Source organism: Meleagris gallopavo, chromosome 1 (assembly GCF_000146605.3).
Source record: "Meleagris gallopavo isolate NT-WF06-2002-E0010 breed Aviagen turkey brand Nicholas breeding stock chromosome 1, Turkey_5.1, whole genome shotgun sequence".
NCBI classification, from domain to species: domain Eukaryota; kingdom Metazoa; phylum Chordata; class Aves; order Galliformes; family Phasianidae; genus Meleagris; species Meleagris gallopavo.
Genome location: NC_015011.2, coordinates 62,888,008 through 62,910,590, shown reverse-complemented (window position 1 = coordinate 62,910,590; position 22,583 = coordinate 62,888,008). Strand labels below are relative to the sequence as shown.

At 42.4% G+C, this 22,583-nt stretch overlaps 1 protein-coding gene across 1 annotated transcript in view; it reads left to right on the top strand.

Moving 5' to 3' along the window:
• Positions 1 to 26: 26 nt before the first annotated feature.
• RESF1 (retroelement silencing factor 1) overlaps positions 27 to 22,583 on the top strand; it is a 34,480-nt gene continuing 11,923 nt past the window's right edge. Inside the window, exon 1 of the mRNA XM_031555118.1 lies at positions 27 to 185. Within this exon, the coding sequence (XP_031410978.1) occupies positions 70 to 185 (116 nt within the window). The 5' untranslated portion in view covers positions 27 to 69. The remainder of the gene's footprint in view (positions 186 to 22,583) is intronic.

Genomic DNA, 22,583 nt, shown 5'->3' with positions numbered 1-22,583 from the left:
GGCGCTCAGCGCTCGGCTCGCAGGTCGGTTAGAATTGATCGGCGTCTGGCCGGAGGCTGAGCGAGCACAATGAAATCTACAGGCTTGCTTTTCCGTTTGCCTCTTGAAAGATTCTCCTCCGTCATCGCCTCAGGCAGAAGTTTGTTTAGCGGCTTTCTCTGCAGTTGTGCTATCCCGGGAGGCAGGTACGGGGAGGGGCGGCGGGGGGTTAGGGACGGGGTCTGCACCAGAGGGCGGTGGGCATGGCCCCCAGTGCTGGAGCTCAAGGAGTGTTTGGACATCACTTTCAGACACAGGGTTTGGATTTTGGGTGATGCTGTGTGGAACCAGGAGTTGGATCTGATGGTCTTGTGGGTCTCTTCCAACCAGGAACATCTAACATACTCCATCTGCAAAGGCAAGTGGAAATGTGGAGAAGAGGCTGACATCCCTACAGTGCTAATTCTGTGAGATTTCTCTGTATGCTTCTGGAAGCCTCTAGATATTGGTGAAAACTGGAGGCATCAACTAGAACGTGCGTTTCTGAAGCCCATAGGAATGCTGAGAATCATTTTTCCTAGAAGTAATTATGCAGCTGCCTCTTCCTAGGAGCTTTTCCCTGCTCTTGACTAGTCTCCTGGGAAAACTGAAAAGTAAAAGAAAACAAACCTAACTCATGGCGCCTACTGGTAAATATTTTCTAGCTCTCGCATCTCAGAACTGTGGGAAGAATAAAAGTGACTGCGAGTAACAAATGCTTCTTTATCTCTTATCACCTGATGTTCTTGAGCTGTCCAGCCAGTGTTAAAACATTTGGATAGTCATTTCTGGCAGAGAAAGCAAAGTGATGTTAATGATCACTTTTAGGTTACTGTTCAAAAAATCAAATTCTTTACTCTCAATATTCCTGCCAGTTAGGCAGTCGTCTGAGTAACAAAACAAAGCCTTAAAAATGTGCAAAGTTGGTCCTAAAGCTATTCATCTGGAGCTGTCAATTCTCTGTATTCATGCAGCTCACTGAAGCAAGTTATGATACTTCAAAGTAAAGGGCAGAACGCACTTTTTGCAGCTGGCATGTTCAGACTTGAACAGCAAACCTAGAAGTATATATTTATATATATATATGCATATATTTCTTTTCAGAAGATAGTATATGAACTGATGCTTTGGCAGAAAAACATCACTGTGTACCTTCATATCAAGAGTATTATGAAGTATTTTGCTTTCCTGCTTGATGGTAGCTAGAGCATCCCCTAGTTGACTGATCTGCCAGGATTTTGGAGAGGCTTTTATTTTGGCTCGTTTTACCGCCTAATGCACAGACACTTTTCCACTGTTCTCTCCATTTCCCCGTCATACCACTCTTAAACTGCAGTGCTTGTAGATTTATAAAATAATTCTTATCCGTTAGAAGCAATCCTTCAAACAGTGGCTTTTAAAAGCCAGTAAGTTCTTTGCCTTTAATAGTTTCTACAAACATCTTCTTGTAGGGAAATATTTTTTGTCTCTAAAATTTAAACTATTGCTTTTATATTTACCTTTTCCATGAGGAAAAGCAATCAAATGTGCCAGTTCAGTCTCCTCCAGTAGAGTGTCCAGCTGAACTGCATGCTGCAGCCTACCAAACCACTACCTGGGTCCTGCTTTTGGCTGCAAATATGGGAAGTGGTCCCATAGACTGTGTGGAACATGCTTAGTTTCATTTGTTGTTGTGTAACTCTGTTTTGCTGATGGTGGCCTCTCCTGGTCTCAATCAGTACAAAAATTGATCTGCTTGACCTGTTGGTTTGGTGTGGAATCCTTCTCTTTGTTGATGACGAATAGTTAATAAGTGAATAGAAAAGAGAGATTAATATTCTCTGTCCCCTATTTTAAAAGGAATGGAGAGGGAAGGTCAAAGGTCGCAAAATAGGAGTAGAGAGCAGAAGCCCAAGGAGAGATGGGTGCTATTCAGATGTCTTAATTCCTGTCAGTGTTCATTTTCTCATGCATTGTTAAGACGGACCACGAGGGTTTGTGAAAAGCTGTAGAGCAGGCATGTGTAACGTGCAGGCTGCATGCAGTCCTAGATAACTAGTAATGAGGTTGTAAACTTCTGACATTATTATGTGATTTCAGGAATATTTTGTCATGAGCTGACTGTGTGTAGTTTGAGTGCGGGCTGCATAGGTGATAATGGAGTGCTGTGGAGGGGAAGACGTGGTGTGGGGCTCTTCTCTTGAATCTGTGACACGTGCTCAGTGAAATTGAAACCAGCGTGTATTTACCTTACATTCCCTTGTGCCACTTGGTGACTGAAATGCGGTGATTGCCAACAATTAGATTTCATCCTAGCATATGTGTTTGTGTGCCTATGAATGTAAGAAACACTCAGAATCAGCAATTTCTCATCAGGCAATGATCTTTGCAAAGCAGCAGAAGTTGTTCTTTACTGCAGTAATGGGCGTACACCTCCTTATGGCAAGGGAGACGTGTGCCATATCACTGAAACCAACTCCATTAAATACCCTCACTCGACGCAGGTGATACCTCTCCTGCTGCTCATTGCTTGAGCATATCACACTCTCAGTCTTCCCAGTGTGTTTGCTAAAATATTTTTCCATATACAATTTATCACCCACCTGTTGTTCTTTCATCTTTCAATGGGGAACAAGAAAACAATGCATATTAGGCCCACCTGTTGTTTCCCATTTTTCAAGGGGAACAGGAGGACAATGCACACTGGGTCCACGTGCACTTCCCCATTTGTCAAAGGGGAACAGCAGAACAATGCATGCCAGACTTTCCCTCCCTATCACCTTAGCCAGTCTCAATTCCTTCCCACCTGGGCTAGGTGTTCTGACAACCAAACTACTTGGCAAACTCACTCTACCATGTACTAAGCTATGCTTCAATGATGTGTTGTCAACAAGAAACCTTGCAGCCATTTTGTAAGAAAGTTTAGCAAAAATCTATACCTTAGTGTTTAGAATTACTCTAGTGCAAAAACACAGTCTACTTCTTAAGTGGAGATGTGTGGCTTTTGTTATTAAGCAAACACGAAAGTTTTCTTATTTAATTATTAAGCACATGTTTGTGTTATTTTGTGAGGTAATTCAATAAGCTAACAAGTTCGTTGAAGTAGAAATATCCAGAATACCTGTGCAGTACAATCTTTGTAACGTTCAACATTCAAAAGCTGTTTATGACTCCATTTTCAGTGGGCATCAATCTGTTACCTGTTAATTTTCAAATGGAATCTGTATAGTTGCAATTTGACGGTCAACTCAAATAAAAATTGGATCGTGTCTCTTTACAAGATGTGTCTTACCAGGAAGAAATATCCCTCTCTTTACATGTGAGCGACATAAGTCGCTCCTTATTCATGTCATTGCTCTGTGGCAGCATTTGTGAACAACTGTTTTCAAAGATGAAGCACAGGAAAAGTAAAATTTCATTAACAAAAAAAAAAATAAAATATCTGTGAGAACCTTGAGAACTCAGTAAGAATTGCAGCCACTTTCATTGAGCTAGGCATCAATGTATTAGTTTCACAGAACCAAGGTCAACTATCTCACTGGACTTATGTTTTTGTTGCCCTATTTTTGTTTTAATAGAAAATCACAGAATGGTCAGGGTTGGAAGGGGCCTCATGAAGCTCCAACCCCCTGCCACATGCAGGGCCACCAACCTCCCCATTTAATACTAGACCAGGCTGCCCAGGGCCCCATCCAACCTGGAACACGTCCAGGGACGGAGCATCCACAACCTTTCTGGGCAGCCTGCTCCAGCACCTCACCACTCTCTCTGTAAAGAACTTCAAATATATATTAAAATACTTTGTTACTTATATACATTAACTATACTATAAATTTTTTTTATGCAGCTCAAGGAAAAAATGTGCTTCACTCATTGTGTCCAAATGGCTTTCCATGGCCACACTGAAAGAGTTTGGGTCATGCCCAAACCAACGACTGTGATGACTAGATTAGTGAACAGCGCAGCTTATTAAAGCGACAGAGCACAGATTCTTTTGGATTGCTGGTGATAAGTGCACTGTCTATGCAGCTTTTGAGGTTAACCAAGGAATAATACAACCTGGCCACAAGCGCTTTCATTTATAAAAGCAATGCTATAGAGATTTCTGAGTTTCCTGGAGAAGCACTCTGTATAACTGAGGGTGAGACTCTTACTCAGTAGGTGTCCCTATGTGGGGGAAGAGGAGCTCAGTCCGTCAACTGATCTCGAAAGTCAGAGGTATTCCCCCAGCTTGTCTGTGGTAGTACTCTCCGTGACATCCCCCTTACCTTAAGCCATTTTTATACTATTGCTTGTTTTTCAGGTGGAGCTTGAGGGACTGTAGTGATACACACCTTTGATTATGAATGGTGAACAATTCTATCACTTTACTTCTAAAGGTATAGGCTTGGTGAGGAGTGATCGTAGCTTGGAGGCAGGTAGCTTTTTGGATGGCAGTGTTCTGGTATGATAATGAGGGTATGCTGAGCAAAGTTCACCTAAAGGATGGTATTTTGTCAAAGAACGATGGACTGTTGGCTCAGGGTAGCAAATATGCAGCTTTTCAGTACTTAGTACCACCAGGTTCCCATCCTGGTGTTGCTTCTCAAAGAGTGAGTACGTTAGGTTCTCCTGATGTTGCTACCAACACTAAGGGTTGCTGAGGTACCTGGTATGGATCATAGAACTTGACTGCAGAGTAGTCACTCTGCTCCACCTTCTCTGCTGTTTTATGGATTCCGTGCATACCAACTGCTTCTGTGCCTCTGTGAGCAGTGCTGTACCTTAATTTCAAGTTGCTATAGCAATTATTCCACGGCTACTTGAACTGTCTGTTTTTCACTGTTTTTCAAAGGACTGCAGTACTTTCCTACTGCTGACAGGGAGTGGGTTTGTGCTTTTTCCTTCATGTGATTGATAGACACTGCTACAGATGTGTATTATTTTGGACTCGCATACGTAAGCAGACACAAGTTATCAGGAGTTTCAGAACTGCAAAGAGCAATGGAAATGTAAAACAACAACTGAAAAGGCAGCAGGTTTATTAGTTGGGGGCACTGCAAGAAAGACCATTTAATGAGTGGAATAGTTGACAGTTGTGTAAATTGCAGCATATGGCAAGCTTTACAGAGTAGCAGAGAAGAAAGATATTGTTGTGGTTATACTTACTCCTTATTCAAGATCTCTTGTGATCATTCTTACGATCTTCAAACTTCTAAAATGCTTTACAGCTTGTGTAAAGTGCAGGTATGCTGAAGAGCATGTTATGTGATTTTGAATGATTGGTGGTGTTTGACTGAAATTCGGTTAATGTATCCTATACATAGATTACAAACTTTTCCCCACTTAGCAGTTGTTAGATGTTGAATAATGTAGCAATACTTCAAAATGGAGTTGCCTACAGCTACTGGAGGCGCAAGGCTGTTCTTTGGGTGTGCCTTGGAAGTTGAAAAGCTTTCAGAGTTCAAAGCACATTTTAAGGTTGCTGTCATAAAGTGAGATGCTAAGTAGGAGTCTGCAACTGTACCGTGGGGGTGTAGGCATTTTCTAAAAAGTGTTATTCTACCCATGCAAAAAAAAAACATCTCACAATTCTGCTTTATCATTGGGTGACCTCTTTCATCACAGTAAGAATTACAACTAGAAAAGCATGAGCTATAGATGCATGGTAGATGTAAATATACATTTCAGTTATAAACATAATCTGTACTGTGAGGCAAGGATATTCCTATTGTAAGAAGTCTGATACTACCGTTAGAAAATCTTTTACTTGTAGGTTTTTGAATAGACTATTAGGAAATGCGTATTGATCCGGTGAATCTGATCCCTTTTACTAATGCCTTTTCCTACAAATCTTCTGATTTTGTATTAAAAATTGCTTTTTCACACTTACTGCTACTAGTCAGGAGTGAAGATGACTTTTCCCCTGAGGATTGTAAACAATAAGCGGTTGGGTTTGGGTCTGTTTTCGGCAGTGACCTCTTCGGCTGTGTTTGTGTGTTGCTTGGTATTGTGGAGAGCTAGAATTTTAAAACTCCTTTTGAACCATGCCTGTTCCAAATGCCTGCAGTCCATGGTGCTTGCAGAAAATTCTTTTTCTTTGAGAATAATCCCATTGAGCTCATTTTAGATGCTTCTGAGGTACTAAGGCCTGAACAATAGGCCCTGAACCAAAGCTGACCTCTAGATGAACCTTGAAACCAAACACTATATCACACATGCAATGCAATATTTATCTGTTTTTCTGTTTTAACGTGAATATATATTTTGATGTCAGTTTATAAAGATCTGTTGTAATGCTTGTTGTGTAACAGTAACTGATGGTGGATCTTTATTTAGAGACATGTTGCAAGGCCGTGAGAAATATGTGGTTAAAACCCAAATCGATAGGGAAACTCCCTTGGTTCCTCCTTGAGGCCGGCCAGGCTTTGGATGGAATCCAAAAGGAGAATGAAATCCCATATTTCTGCATTTGAAATTATGTAAGAATAGTTATTCAACTATATAAAAGCTGGACCCCCTTACAGTGACTTTAGAGACCTCACCTATGAGTGGAGGCACTGCATAGGACCTCCCAGTTGCTGGGAAAGGTTCTCCAAATCCTCCCTGCAACCGGGGCTCCCCAGTGATTGCGGGTCTGGATGATGGTAAAATATTAGGGCAGTCGATAATTTATCTTTCTTAATCACTACAGTTAATCTTATGTAGTAATGATTAGGTGCATTACCTTGTTTTGTTTTACTCTTGCTGTATTATTTCACTTATTATTTTATTGATTTAAACGTGAGTGAAGATAAACACACTTCTTTAACTTGGTGTCTGTGTCCTTTGTGCTGACCCCATCTATTGGCAAAATAGCTTGTTAGGACAAAATCCTATTGTGCTGTATCTAACTTTTCTGTTGCTGTGTGGTATGGCATTTATCTGTTATCTTGTTCTTGGTGAGAAGAGTGGTCTATTTCTTGCTTCCCTTCTGACTGACTGTAATTCCCATGACTATTGGGGCAGTGTTACGAGCTCTGATTCTGTAGCATCTGTTTCTTAAAGGACCGTTCCATTGCAAAAGAAAAGGAGGAAGAATAAGGGAAGAAATAAATAAAACACACAGATGCAAACCTTGATGGGGAGTGGTGGAGACAATATGGAGGAGCAAACCTTCTTGCAGCACTAATTGGTAAGAGTACAGGAATGTAAGAATGTTTATTTCAACGGGATTATCTGATCAGGGACCTTGTCAAGTGGGAATAGAAAGGAAACGGGGAAGCAGTAAACAAAATGTAGACACAGTCCTGATGGGCAAGTGTAAGGAGAACAGATCAGCTCCCAGAAAACTGCTGGCAGAACCAGGTTTCTCCATGTATAAGAATGCAGACCTGAGAGCTCTGGTTATGGAAGGAAGAAGATGGTGGTGGATCTTTGCCATTTGATAAGGGGTGTGCAGGAACTGGGGAGGACCAGTGAGAAGGATAGGTAGAAGGGGCTGCAGAATAATTGCTAGAGGTGACTTGGAAATTAAATTTATATTAAAGGTACAGCATTGTTCTTACATTAAGGAAAAGTACAAAAGCGGAATGTGGCTGGTATGCAAGAAATCCATTCCACAGAATTTCCCTAAGCACTATCAGGTGTTGGCAGCATAAGGGAAGTTTGATTTGCTGACTTGAAGAGAAACAGCGTGAAGGGTAGAGCAGAATGAAGATACTGTGACCAGGCTCTGTGGTACCACTGCCAGGATAGGAACTTGATGGTACTACAGAACTGATAAGCTATGCGTTTGCTACCCTGAGCCAACAGTCTGTCATTCTTTGACAAAATGCCATCATTTGGGTGAACTTTGCTCATTGTAACTTCTTTGTAACGCAAAAACACACCTTTCTGAAAGCTTGACTCCAAGGTGAGTTCACGCTCTGAATTTTTTAGTCTATACCTTTAAAAGCAAAGTTAGATAATTTAAAAACAATTTGTAACAAAGGTATGTATTACTGGAGTCCCTCAAGGTCACATTAGGGCCATGAAGATGATCAGAGGGCTGAAGCACCTCTCTTGTGAAAAAAGGTTGAAGGAGCTGGTTCAGTTTGAACAAGAGAAGGCTGCAGGGAGGCCTCATTACGGTCTTCCGCTATTTAAAGGGAGATTATGGACAGGAGGGAAATCAATTTTTTACACTGGTAGATAGTGATATGACAAGGGGGAATGGTTTTAAATTAAAGGAGGGAAGATTTAGAATAGATGTTGGGGGGAAGTTTTTTGGTGAGTGAGTGGTGAGGTGCTAGAACAGGTTGTCCAGAGAGGTTGTGGGTGCCCCATTCTGGAGGTGCCAAGTTGGATGAGACCTTGGGAATCTTGATCTAGTACTTGATCTAGCTGTTGACAACCCTTCCTGTGGCAGGGGGGCTGGAGCCTGATGATCCTTGATGTCCTTTCCAGTTCACGCCATTCTGTGATTCTATACAGGTCCACCTGTATAATAGGAAATAGTATAAAAATGGCTTAAGAGGGGGGTATGTCAGGGAAGAAACAATTAGATATTAAGCACGGACGAATTCTGGGAGCAATAGATGGGTTGAGCCTTTTATTTTTTCCCCATAGAAATGCATAATGGGTAAGATTTGCATACTTGGTCATACTGAGCGCTTTCCTGGGGAACTTAAAGATCTCTATAGAGCTGTTTTTATTACCAGATGCGCTTGTGGCCAGGCCGTATTACTTATGTTCATGGTTAATCTCACATGCTTTGTAGTATCACTGCAAAGTTTTTTTTGTCAGTTGTCACTGACAATCTAAAAAGGCCTGCAATCTCTTGCTTTAATTAACTGCACTGTTCACTAATTTAGCTGTGAGAGTTCTCATTGGGTGCAGCCGAATTGGTTATGGTTGGTTATGAAGAGCCCTTTTTGGTGCCGCTGGACAAATGGTGCAGAGTGCTATTTGTGAATCCATTATTGTGATAGCTCATATGTAACCAGACTTCTAGTGCTGGATTGGGCATCACTCAACTGCCTCCAGCCCGCCTGTTAAGTAGGGACACAAGGGGGTTTATTTTCTGCCAAATTACATCATCCTTTAATGCAATGGGGCATAAAGAGGGCCAGTCAAGTGCAAACCCTGTCTGGTCAGGATGTCTGTCTGAGCCCAGCCTGTCCTGTCTTCTTAGAAAACTTTTCTTAACTCTCGCTCTCTATCCCTAGCATGTGCACAATGTCAAGAAAATTTCTTGCTCTAATAGGCTTGCTTGATATCTTGTCTCTGAGAGACAGTGGAGAGCCTTTATATTTCTCCCCACGAGACCAGAAGGGGTGGATTCAGGGTGGAGCCCTGGATCCTGGGCTCATACAAGGGCCAGCCACTGAAAGGAAAACATCTGTTGGGCCTAGGTTGTTCCATGAGAAGGAGTGCTACGTAGCCGGAGAGCTCCTTCACCAGTTAGTTGGGTGAGTTCCATTCTTCTTTCTGTGAATGACTATTGCTTATCTGTGAATACTTTTCCTGGTATCACCAAGAACATTTCAGAAGCAACTGTACTTCTTTGTGAGCAGAACATTCTGTGAATGCAGAATGCCTGTGAGTCTGGAGAGTGGGGATGATTTTTCTTCTGGTGACATTCAGACCTGCCTAATCAAAGCGGAGGACAGGCTTTTCTTCCTTAGGTTTTATATAAATTCAATATACAGATGCTGCCTTCAGCATTTTGTGGCTGTTTTTGTAGGGAGCTGTGTCAGTGTTGCTTATGTGTCTCTGGGAAACCTGCAAACAGGAAGGCAGCAGCTGTATTTGCTGACAGAGACATCTGGGGGCTCCAGGCTGGGCCCCTACCCTCACAGCTTGAGATATCCCCAGAGCTGCTGGAGATGGTGATCACTAACAGTATCACTTTAAAAACACCTGCAATGTGGTCTAGGCTAACGATATCATTTGAAGAGGATAGCTCTGACAAGTGACTTGAAAAGGATAACTTCAGCTGCTGCTGAGAAATGTCATCTTGGTGGTGGTTGTTGTTTTCTTAAGGGATAGGGAAATGCTAACAAATTGACTCAGAAGTAATGTCAGATAATACTGAATAAAGTCAGATTACAAGTCCTGATGGATGGAGGAGATAGCACTAAATATTGAAAAGGGAGACTGGAAGGAAGAATCTGATTCTGTGTGTGTGTGTGTAGCGGAAATGCTGAGTTATGGCCTGAACCAGTGATTGAGCACCTCGTGGAAAGGCAGGGTCAACCCAGGGGAGCTCAGGTGCATGCAGTGCATCTTAGTGACCGGAAGGGGTGGAGCCAGGATCTGTCCCTTCCCAGACCTCATTTAAGGATTGGCAGAGGAGTCAAGGGTATCTCTCTGGAGATCCCTGCCTACATGTGGTCTTCCAGAGGTGAGCAGCTTTTTTTCCTTTGCTCTTGCATCCACAGCTGTTGCATTTGGGCTTGTCCTGAATTGTTGCAGCGTAGGATTTGCCACCCTATTATTGCTGTACTTTCCATCATGTAGTAGCATTATAACGTGCTTCATAGGAGTGGAACTAATAAGCCCATTCAATAACTGGTTTTGTAATAGGTGTCTGTAGTGGCACGTAGGATTAGGACAATAAAGCCAATAGAAGATGAGATAAAAATAAACTGCTGGGTACGGTGGGATGGTAATCTGCAGCGACGAGTGTCTGGTCTTAATGTACTTCAAGCTATTGTAACTACTGTGTGATTAACTGTCCATCTGAAAAGGTTGGTAACATCTAGCAAATTACCTTCTGTATAACTGCTGTGAATCTTTGTTGCAAGAACCTTCCTGTATGTGGAGGCTGCTATAACATCTGAAATATAGCTAGAATATGAGGAAAAATGACAATGTACGTGTGCTCTTTTGGTCACGTATTTACAGCTAGACAGACGCACGTGACTAAATGTGGCTGATTCAGGCTGTCTTGGCAGTGGTGGGTCCTCCGAGGTGTGATGATCAGTTGATGATAGTGACAAATGAAGGTGGAAGATGTATTCTCTTTACTTATAGTCTAGAGGGGTTGGAGTGAGTTTCTGGCTTCCCAGCTCTCAGCAGGAGTTTTTTGTTCCTGACTTCCAAGCTTTACAAATTTAAATCAGCATAGATGAGAGGTGGCTCTAGCTTGCATCTTGCCTTCAAGGTGTAAAATGGTATCATCTAACTTCTTGTATCAAGCTGAAAATACTTGCTCTGAGGCTTAGTCTTCAGCCAGAAAATGTTCTTGGACCTTCCCATTCAAAAGCAAGCAGTTTCTGTCCACTTCCAAAGGAATGCTTTCAAATGTAAAACTGTCCACAAAGTGTTGCTGTTGATCTCCTGTTGATTTTAAACAGTGGTTCCTAACAGACTCAGACAGTCTTGTACCACAAGTACAGTACTGCCAAGCTGCTCTAATCTTGCTCTGATACTGTATGTCAAGCAAGTACTGAATTTCTGGTAAATGCTTTGACTGAGAATGGCTGCTGTAAGTCTAGAAACATAAATGGGGGCATGAAGGTGGTACTGCAGATTAACTTTGTCCTTTCAGTTCTTGGATCTTGTGCTGAACTCTGTCCAGGAGAGTTCCAGTTATGTGAGAAGTAGACTGTGTTTTTGAACTAGAAATTCTAAACACTAAGGTATAGATTTTTGCTAAACTTTCTTACAAAATGGCTGCAAGGTTTCTTGTTGACAACACATCATTGAAGCATAGCTTAGTACATGGTAGAATGAGTTTGCCAAGTAGTTTGGTTGTCAGAACACCTAGCCTAGGTGGGAAGGAATTGAGACTGGCTAAGATGATAGGGAGGGAAAGTCTGGCATGCATTGTTCTGCTGTTCCCCTTTGACAAATGGGGAAGTGCATGTGGACCCAGTGTGCATTGTCCTGCTGTTCCCCTTGAAAAATGGGAAACAACAGGTGGGCCTAATATGCATTGTTCTCTTGTTCCCCATTGAAAGATGAAAGAACAACAGGTGGGTGATAAATTGTATATGCAAAAATATTTTAGCAAACACACTGGGAAGACTGAGAGCGTGATATGCTCAAGCAATGAGCAGCAGGAGAGGTATCACCTGCCTCGAGTGAGGGTATTTAATGGAGTTGGTTTCAGTGATATGGCGCACGTCTCCCTTGCCATAAGGAGGTGTATGCCCATTACTGCAGTAAAGAACAACTTTTGCTGCTTTCTTGTCATTGCTGATGAGAAATTGAATGTTTCTTACACTTAGAAAAAGCTCTTTATAATGAGTCAGAACTTGCAGATATTGCAAATGGTTTGATTACGCTGCCTTACTGCTTCACTACATGATACATGGAAAGTGAAACAACGGAATAACATCCCGTGTTGAGATGTATCCAGGAATGGGCAGCAGAACAGGAAAATGTCTTACCAAAGCAGAACCAAATTTCTTTCTGCTGGAGTTATGAGATTAAAGAATTACTTACAGAAAAAAACTTAAAATAGCCAAGTGGCTCCAGAATGTCAGTGTTATGCTGAGATAGTAAGCTGAAGAATACAAGATGTAAGGGGTCCATAACATTGCTAGGTTTTGCTAACTCAAAAGGAATTTGCAAATTGCATCGCTTAGTTTAACCTTTTGCTAACTCAAGAGGAATTTATTGCTTATAGGAATTTATTGCTTAGTTTAACCTTTTGCTGGCCCAAGCACATTCTCAAAAGGGAGCCTTCTCAAGTCAGTAGAAAGGGGCCCCTAAGAAAACAATGGAAAGGGAAGATAAACAGGATAAGAAATTGCTGAGGCATGCAGGGTAGGAGAAGAGCTTAGAACTGGGACGAAGGTCGGAAGGACATGGCAAGGAAGATGTCTGACTTCATCCCGGAACGACCACCAGATGGGGAGGAAGACGTCGAGCCTTCATCCAGTGGAAGCTACTGCGCATGCACTGGGGAGGGGGACAGTACGTAAATGAATTCCCAGAAAAGTAATGAATATGTCAGTGGGTCTTGGGAAATACTGCTGAATATGTATGGCTTGGCTTATAAATGTATTGAGATCCCACTCTCTGGCCTGCAAGTTAGGAGGAGTGGTCCCCCTTGCACCCGGCGCGTGGCGCAATGCTGAAATGAAGATGTACCTGTTCTTATAACCTTACTTGGGTTAGAGAGTTTGATTCCGCAAATCAATTTGGCACCCCAGATGGGACAATCTGTGTTTGGCTGCAGGGCCAGTTGAGGAGGGGGACGCCTTTGGCGTGCCCTGTGAATTGTTGGAAGGACTCCCCCTTCTCATCCGATCACTATGGGGACAGACAAGGACCATCTGGAAGCGGACCAGGTACATTTAAAGGGAAGGCTCCATAAGGCATACGCAGGAGCAAGGGACTCCATAAGATGTGTGGGGAAGTCCCACGTGGGAGGGTTTTATCTTGAGATTGGACTAGTCCAGCGGTACAGGACGGGACGGTAATTACCGGGGACAGGCATCTTGTAGCACTATATCTGATTCCAGGGATTGTGGGTTAGAGTCCCACCCTGGGTTAGTGAGGTATAGTGCTGACACCTGTCAAATGATAACCTACATCATTGTAGCTGCGGTAGTAGGAATAGTAATCTGCGCTGTTGTTACCATCTGCTGCAAATGTCCAGTACTGTGTGTTTGAATAACTGTCATTGATATATTTGGGATATCCTTTTAGACATCTGAACTAAGACATTACCTGAGTTAGCAAATCTAAGTGTCGGAGTGAATGTGGTGTGATTGAGACGTAGCTAAGCTATGGAGCGAAAGAGAAAGCTGTTAATCGTTTTGTCTGTTGTATGTATTATTTTTGATAAATTGGGAAAAAGGGAATCTGAATGTTTTTAGTGAAAATGCAAATGAACTTTTTGGAGTGGGATGAATATGGGAACCTATATGTCATAAATTACAGTAACGGACTGAAAGAAAGGTATGTATTTCACAGAACAAATGTATGCTGTCCAGTTTATGTTATACTCTGGTTAGCTTGTAAAGAGATATATCAAGGGTATTGGTGTTACCCATGCCCGGAGTGTGGACAAGAGTGATGGAATGAGTTCTGGGGATTGTTTTCGGGAAACTTTAGGATAGAAGGAGTAATTTGTGGAAATGTTCGTAAACTAATAAAACAACAAAATAGCAATATGGGAGGGTCACAAGGGAAAGAAATACCTAAAAGGACACCTCTGGAGTATATATTGGCACATTGGAAGGATGTTGCAGGAGGGCCAGGGGGGCGTATTAAATAAGAAACTAGGAACGTAAATGGAATAATGGGACCAGTTTTATAATTGAGTACCCTATCATGCGAGACCAAGTGCTGGGTGTTTGTGGAAGTTGAAGAACGGTACGGTTTGATTTGTGGATTTTGAAAGGAATGGAACATACTGTTTTGATGGTATAAGAAAGTGTAATTGTTAATGGTATACAGAGTTAGAATTGAGGGTATATGGAAGAGTAACTGAGGATACGAATAGTGGAATAATGTACAAAGGAAAAAGGGCTAAAGAGAAAGTGAGTTTATCTGTGCTGGCATGAGAGCAACCCCCTGCACCGTTCCCCCTGTGAGGAGAACTTGGTGTGAGAGAGAGAGCTGTAGATGGAGGAGCCCAGGGAGGGCTCTGCCCCACTGGAATGAAAGTAATGTGTAAAGTACTGTGAAAAAGGGAGCAGTGTCTGGTTGCAAAGATGAAGGATGGGAATTTGGGAAGTTTACCCTAGCAGATCCACTGGTAAAATTACAGCTAGGGGAGCAGGATAAAGAAGTTTATCTTTTGGTGGATACGGGTGCCTCTTACCACCCGTAGATGATTTTATAACAGTAGTAGGAGCTAATGCCCAATCAGAAAAGGCTTACTTTTTGGGATTAATTAAATATAGACTGAGAAAACAAGTAGGAATGCATAAATTCTTGTACATGCCAGGTTACTCTGACAAGAAATTAAATAAAACTGGAGCTAAGGATCAAATAGTATTAACTGATTGAGATTTTTAAGTCTGCCTTTAACACAAACAGGGAAAAACAAGGTTATAGCCCCAGAAGTTACAGAAATCTTGAACAAGATACGCTTAGGAGTGTAGGTATCAGGGATACCTGGCAGACCCAAAAATGCAGCCCTAAACAGAAGTTAAGTTAAAAACAAGAGTTAGCCCAGTCAGGGTAAAGCAGTGCCCTTTGAAGATATGTGACTGTAGAAGGATAAAAGAAATAATAGCTAATTTTTGGAGTTTGGATTACTAATTGAATATGAATCCAAATACAGTACTCCAAACCTGCTGGGGAAAAAAAAAAGTAAAAATGGAAAGAACAAGATTTGAGGGCAAGTAATAGAATAGTTGAATGAATACACTAAGTGGTGAAAAAACCATAAACTACTTACGGAATTAGTAAGTGGTGTTTACCTTCTGTTCTTGAAGGATGCCTTTTCTGCCTGGTTTGGCCAAAGGAAGCCCAAGGTTATTTGCCTTTGAATAGAAAAACCCCAGTATGGGGAGAAAAGACTCAGTTAATCTGAATAGTGTTATCCAGGGTTGTGAGAACAGCTCAATGGTTTTTGAGAGTTGGTCAACTCGTGAACCTGAGACTTAGGTTCCTCCATCCCAGAGTGGAACCTTACTGCAGTATGTGGATGTCACAGAAACAGAAGACTGTGTGCAATGGACTGTGAGTTTGCTGAACTTCTTGTTTAAATGATTATCAAGTTTCTCAACAGAAAGACATATTTGGGATATGAGATTAGAGCTGGACTTCAAACCTTAAGGACTGTCAGGAAAGAAGCCATCTGCCAATACCCTGAGTCACAAACTGCCAAGGAACTCCGTACGTTCCCAGGAATGACAGGATGGTGCCGACTGTGGATACACAGCTATGGACTGTTGGTAAAGCCAAAATATTATATGAAATGGGGAGGCAACGTTGGCGTTCCCAACCTGAAATAAGAACTCATGAAGGCCCTCTGCTTTGGAGCTACCAGAAATGCTCACATAAAAAGCAAGGAATGGCCCGGAGAGTCCTTGCCCAGAACCTTGGGCAGTGGTACACTTCTCCAAACAGCTTGATGAAGTGAGTAAGGATGCCCGGAGTGCTTGAGGGCAGTGGCTGCACTAGTACTCAAGTTTTGCTAGGCCAAAGAATAACAGTTTTAATATCTCATTTGGTGTCTGCTGTATTGGAAGTAAAAGAGGGGGACATTGGCTCTCACTCCAAAGGTTCCTGAAATCCCAGGTCATCCCGGTAGAGCAGGATGATGTAGAAATAAGCAGTTACTTGAGGGGACTTTCCCTCAAAGGGCTGAAATAACAGCCTGGACAAAAGCCTTAATTATATGGACAGATGCTAATTATGTATTGGGGGTGCTACACATCATAGTACCATCTGAAAAGAGCAAGGATTGCACACACAAGGAAAACAGCATGATGTAAACCTACCAAGGAGTGTGGCTATTACGCATTGTAAAGGATATCAGAAAGGTAGCACTGTACAGGAAACTGGAAATAAGATGATGGGTAAGGTGGCAGGACAGGTAGTTAAAGAAGTCTTTAATTCCAGACTGTAAACTTAAAATCTTTAAACCTGAGTCAAAACCTGTAAAATATTCTAGAAAGGATAGGAATCTAATTAATGATTTCGAAGGAAAGGCAACAATGGCAAATTGATTTCTCGGAACTCCCAAGAAAAGGGGGTATCCCTGTATGTTGGCACTAACTGCTATTTTTTCTACAGAAGCCAGAGGCATTCCCTTGTAGAATTAGTGAGGCACGTGGAGTAATTTAAGTATTGTTAGGTTATTCCAAGATGCTGAGGAACTACTTGGTCTGTCAAGGAAAGTGCACCGTCAAAATTTAAACTCATAAAGAAAAGATGAAATGGTTACTAATTTGCTTTATTTCAGGGTGATGTCTCTGGCAAGTTGATGTTGTGTGCTGTTACACTTTGTATTTTGGTTGTAATATTACTATGTTTTATGTTATATTTATTTATTTGTTATTGTTAAACGTGTGATTGTCACTCTTCTCCCTTCTATTTGGATGAACCTTACATCTCTCTACTTAACAGTGGCCTTTATTAAGAAAGTAATAACACTCTCATTGGTGGGCATGAATATCATAATGGAAGTAATATAATGAGTAGGTGTCATTTGGGTAAAGGCTTCTGGTGGCTGGGTGGAGATGGGAGAGCTCAAACTTCCACCAGGCATAGTGAGAATTATTTGGAGCCAGTATCAAAATCAAGAAGGGTTAAAAGTGTAAATAACCCATTGGTAAGGTATAATATGGGATACCTTGAGAGCCCTTATCCTGGTCTTAGGAGTAGCTCAGCTGGTTCAGATTAAACAGTTACCCCCCAAATTCGAAGACATAGATGACCTGAAAGCTACCAAAACAAAGGAGGTAATGCATAACATGAACAATTAGCTTACTAAACTTTCTTAGACTTAAAGGCTATCGAGTTTCTCCACAGAAAGCCCAAGTGGCACAGCCACAAGTAACCCATTTGTGTTATGGAATCACTTCTGGATCCTTAACCCTAGGAATCAATGAGAAGTCTCTGGAAGGTGCTCCAGACTTTCCTAGGGATGACGAAGTGGTGCTGCCTACAACTATGGAATACTGGTAAAGTCCCTCTATGCCCTTTTGAAATCCTGTCCGAAGGGCCTCGTAGAGGTTGAGGAAGAGAAATAAGAGGAAGGTTTAACTGTGGCAATTAGACACGGACTCTGTTGTTAGTACAGAACAAAAAGTTTTATTGTTATTTAAAACTTGAACAATGTGCATTTGGTTAAGTGCCTTATTAAATGTGACTCTCTTGCCACATTTGGTAGTGTTGGATCTTCCCTCCTGCCCTGAAGTAGACGACACTGGAGCTGGGCTTGTCCCTCTGGTGCCATCCCATGGCACCCAGTCTGTGTTGGTGTGAGTGTTGGACCAAGGCACCGGCTCAGTCAGCCTTATGTCAAGTCCATTATACCTCAGCGGCGTCTCCCAATAGTAGGCGATGAGGTCATACAGGCTGTCAAATACTTGGGTGTCAGTCAAAAAGAACTTGTGGCTGTTAGCGTCCTGTCACCAGTGCAGCAATGCCACACCTTCTCACTGTGCCAGAAGGATAGAACATAGTCCCCAGCGTAAGTCTTGCTTTCCCTGACAAGAAAGGAGCCATCAGGGGCCTCCATCTCGGCCCAGTACTCCGTTGGCAGCCGCTCAGCAATGCGCTGCCCACTGCACCTTGCCTCCAGCTTGCTGTGGAACCAGTCCTGCGCGAGATGCAGCTTGATGTTGGTGCTCACCTCCTTCTGCGCAGGTCGTCTCCTCTGTCTGCTCCCAGTCAGGGGAATGTAAAGCAGGTTCCATGTACAGTTGATGGGTTCTTCTGTCATTTGGCAGGCTGCTGTACATGAACCTATGGTTCCTTGCCACTCGCCTCCACCAAGCCACCTCAGTTTTTGCGGGGCTTGCCAATGGTCTTTATAGCATCTGCTGACACCTATGCCAGGTGTACAAGCTAGACATCTCGTGATCATGTCAAGAGGGCATGTCTGGCATGAATAGTTACAATCTTTAACTTGTTTATACCTCCAAAGATCTTTTGTTAGTCTGAGCAAGAATATCTTTATCTTCTCCTGATAGTATACAGGTTAAAGGAATTGAGGTAAGGGACCTGGACAAATTAAATGAGGGGGCACGGTTGTGAGGATCTTAATGGGATGTGTTGCTTTAATCTTTCTGACCACTCAGAATCAATACATAGGAAACTCACAAAAATAAAAGATAACATACAGAAAATACAAATTGAGACTAACCCAGTTATGGAGGGACTTAAGGGGATACGAGAAACACTTACTAGTTGGTTACCTAACTTTGCTTAGCTCAAGAAGCTTTTTGTATCTGGTTGTACAATCAATGAATATACAGATGATATAGTATATCCAGGAGTTTGACTGATGTAATTATTATGCTAGAGTAAGAAAAAAAGGACATTCACCCTATCCTGGGCTCACAAAATAACTCCAGTGGAGCAGATCTCCAGATAGATCCTTCCCCACAGCAGTCAGCTCTTAAATGGGTCTAGCAAACAAGAGTACTGTAGCCAGGCTCCACCCCTTCCCGCAGCACAGGTGAATTGCCTTCACCTGTGCTCCCGTGGCTGACTCATTGCTCACCTCAGGTGATTAATCAGAGGTTCAGGCCGTGATTCAGCAGCCCCATACATTGGTATTACTGTTATCTTTCTGCTTGCGTTGACGTGCATTGCAACGAGGTGCGTACTATGGCTCTACAAAACATCTGGACTGGGAAATAGTTACGAAGAATGGAAAAAGCATGAACTAAGGCAAAAAGTGGAAAGTGGAAGATACTTTAAGTCCTCCCTTTTCCAAAATGGGGCAATTTAGTGAAAGAATTTGCTAAGTTGTAATGAAAAGGGGGAAATTGAGATAGTAAGCTGAAGAATACGAGATGTAAGGGGTCCATAACACCATTTGGTTTTGCTAACTCAAAAGGAATTCTCAAAAAGCATCGCTTAGTTTAACCTTTTGCTAACTCAGAAGGACTTGCTTAGTTTAACTTTTGCTAGCCCAAGCACATTCTCAAAAGGGAGCCTTCTCAAGTCAGCAGAAAGGGGCCATTGAGAAAACAATGGAGAAGGGAGGGTAAACAGAATAAGAAATTGCTGAGGCATGCAGGGTGGGAGAAGAGCTCAGAACTGGGACAAAGGTCGAAAGGACATGGCGAGGAAGAGTCTGACTTCATCCAAGAACGACCACCAGATGGGGAGGAAGATGTCGAGCGTTCATCCAATGGAAGCTACTGCGCATGCACTGGGGAGGGGGACAGTATGTAAATGAATTCCCAGAAAAGTAATGAATATGTCAGTGGGTCTTGGGAAATACTGCTGAATATGTATGGCTTGGCTTATAAATGTATTGAGATCCCACTCTGTGGTGTGCAAGTTAGGAGGAGTGATCCCCCTTGCACCTGGCGTGTGGCACAACGCTGAATGAAGATGTACCTGTTCTTATAACCTTACGTGGGTTAGAGAGTTTGATTCTACAAATTGGTAGAGTGAGTTTGCCAAGTAGTTTGGTTGTCAGAACACCTAGCCCAGGTGGGAAGGAATTGAGACTGGCTAAGGTGATAGGGAGGGAAAGTCTGGCATGCATTGTTCTGCTGTTCCCCTTTGACAAATGGGGAAGTGCACGTGGACCCAGTGTGCATTGTCCTGTTCCCCTTGAAAAATGGGAAACAACAGGTGGGCCTAATATGCATTGTTTTCTTGTTCCCCATTGAAAGATGAAAGAACAACAGGTGGGTGATAAATTGTATATGGAGAAATATTTTAGCAAACACACTGGGAAGACTGAGAGCGTGATATGCTCAAGCAATGAGCAGCAGGAGAGGTATCACCTGCCTCGAGTGAGGGTATTTAATGGAGTTGGTTTCAGTGATATGGCGCACAATGTTTGGAGGCCGTCTGGGGCGAAGTGATCATGAGATGCTAGATTTCTCTATCCTTGTTGAACCACAGAGGGGAGTCAGCAGAACTGCCACCTTGGACTTCTGGAGGGCAGACTTCAACCTCTTTAGGACCATAGTTGAGAGGGTCCCTTGGGAGGTAGTTTTGGAGAACATGGGAGCCCAGGAAGGCTGGGAATATTTTAAGGAAATTGCTCTAAAGGTGCAGGACCTGACCATCCCCATGTCATGGAAGACAAGCCGACGGACAAGGAGGCCAAGCTAGCTGAACAGAGACCTTTGGCTGGAACTCAAGAACAAAAGGAAAGTTTATGGTCTCTGGAAGAGTGGGCAAGCTACTTATGAGGATTACAGCTATGCAGTGAAGCTGTGCAGGGAAAGAGGAGAAATGGGAGGGAAGACATCATTACTGACTTCTGTGATCAGTCATTGGGTTGAGCCTCTTTCCCTTCCCATAATTTCACCTACTGGGAATGCAGTTGTGCATGCAGTTATACCAAGTGCTTCCCTTGGAAACTTCAAATCTCTGTAGAGTTATTCCATTGTTTAACACGTTTGTGGTCAGTGGTATTATTCGTATTATTGCTATTTACACATGCTCTGCAGGTAATGTATTTATCATCTGCAGTTCAGAAGAGTTTTGTTTCTGAAACTCCTTTTTCTATAACATGTGACTACCTCTCAAATTTCTCCTGGGCACATCCTACCTCCAGGGGGACTGTGTGGTGTTCTTACTACTCCAAAACAGCTTCAAAGCTTCTAATGTGGATGTTAGTGGAAATCTTATCAGTTACAGACAAAATGTCCTGGTAGACTTGAGATAATCCTTTTTGTTGGGATGACAACATTGGTCTTCAGCTACGTTGAAATGGAGCTCAGTATTTCTAAAACAAATAGGCAGGGTAACTTTCTCTTCATGTTTAATTTATTTATTACTTCCTGTAATCAAAGTAACAAAGGAAATGGAAGAGCTGAGGTAGTGGGCTAGGGGATGCAGGACTTAAAAGGTTAATAGCATCGCTTAGTTTAGCTCAAGGAAATGCAATCACAACCCCAAAAGGGAAGTTTTCTCCAGTCAGCAGAAAAAGGGCCAATGAGAGAACAGTGGAAAGGGGAACAAGTATGATAAGGAGTTTTATAGGGGCATGCAGGATAGGGGAAGTGCTCTAAACTGGGACAAAGGTCAGAAGGACATAGCAATGGGGACTACTGACTTCATCCAAGAACGACCACCAGGTGGGGAGGAAGACATCGAGCCTTCATCCAACGACCACCAGAGGAGGCATGTGCCAGGGGGAGGAACAATATGTAAATGATTTCTTGGAAAAAAAAAATATGCAAATGAGTTCTTGGAAATCTGTTGAATATTTATAAGCTTGGCTCTTAAATATGTAACGCATCTCCTTCTGGGTGTGCAAGTTCGGAGAAACAATTCCCCTTGCACCCAGTGTGTGTGCAGTGCTGAAATAAACATACCTGCTTTGTAACCTTATGTGGGTTATAGAGTCTGATTCCGCAAATGAGAGCCACTTCCTTTCATAAACAATCTGGCATCCACAAGCAGAGCAAGCCTCTGAAACAATCAGGGCTGCTCACAGCTTAAGCTAAAATTTAATACTGAGGCATGTAAAGGCTTGAATAAGTCCAGTTACCAAGCCATGTCTGCTCTTCTGGGCTCTGTACTCAAAGCTTAAGAGGTCTCTTTGTTAGTGTGAATAGCTGCCTTCTGACTCTGAGTGTATAATGGGAGGGAAGTGTTGGGATGCCTTGGTTACAGCATGGTGGACATCATGAAACATAACACATCTACTTTCTTTAGTAGCTGTTGCCTGAATCTGCAGAGTAGTTGATAGGAAAGTAACATTCTATGTCAAGTATCTTTATCTGTAATCTTACTGATTGTTGTTATGGAGTTGCATAATTTTGTCTTGAAGTAGTTGATTAATTGTTATTAGAAAGCTTGATAAACTATCTTGTATTGTTCCTCTGAAATAGCAGCAGGTTGCAGAAGCAACTGCTGTCAAGCAGGGAGTGTCCTATTTGAAGGATTCTGAAGACTCGTCTTCCTTGCAACCCACCAAGTGAGATGGGACATCTGCTCTAGTGATGTCCTTACCATTTAGCCAAAATAGGTACATTGATGTTAAATTAGCAGTTAAGTTACTGCCACATCTGATTATAGAAATA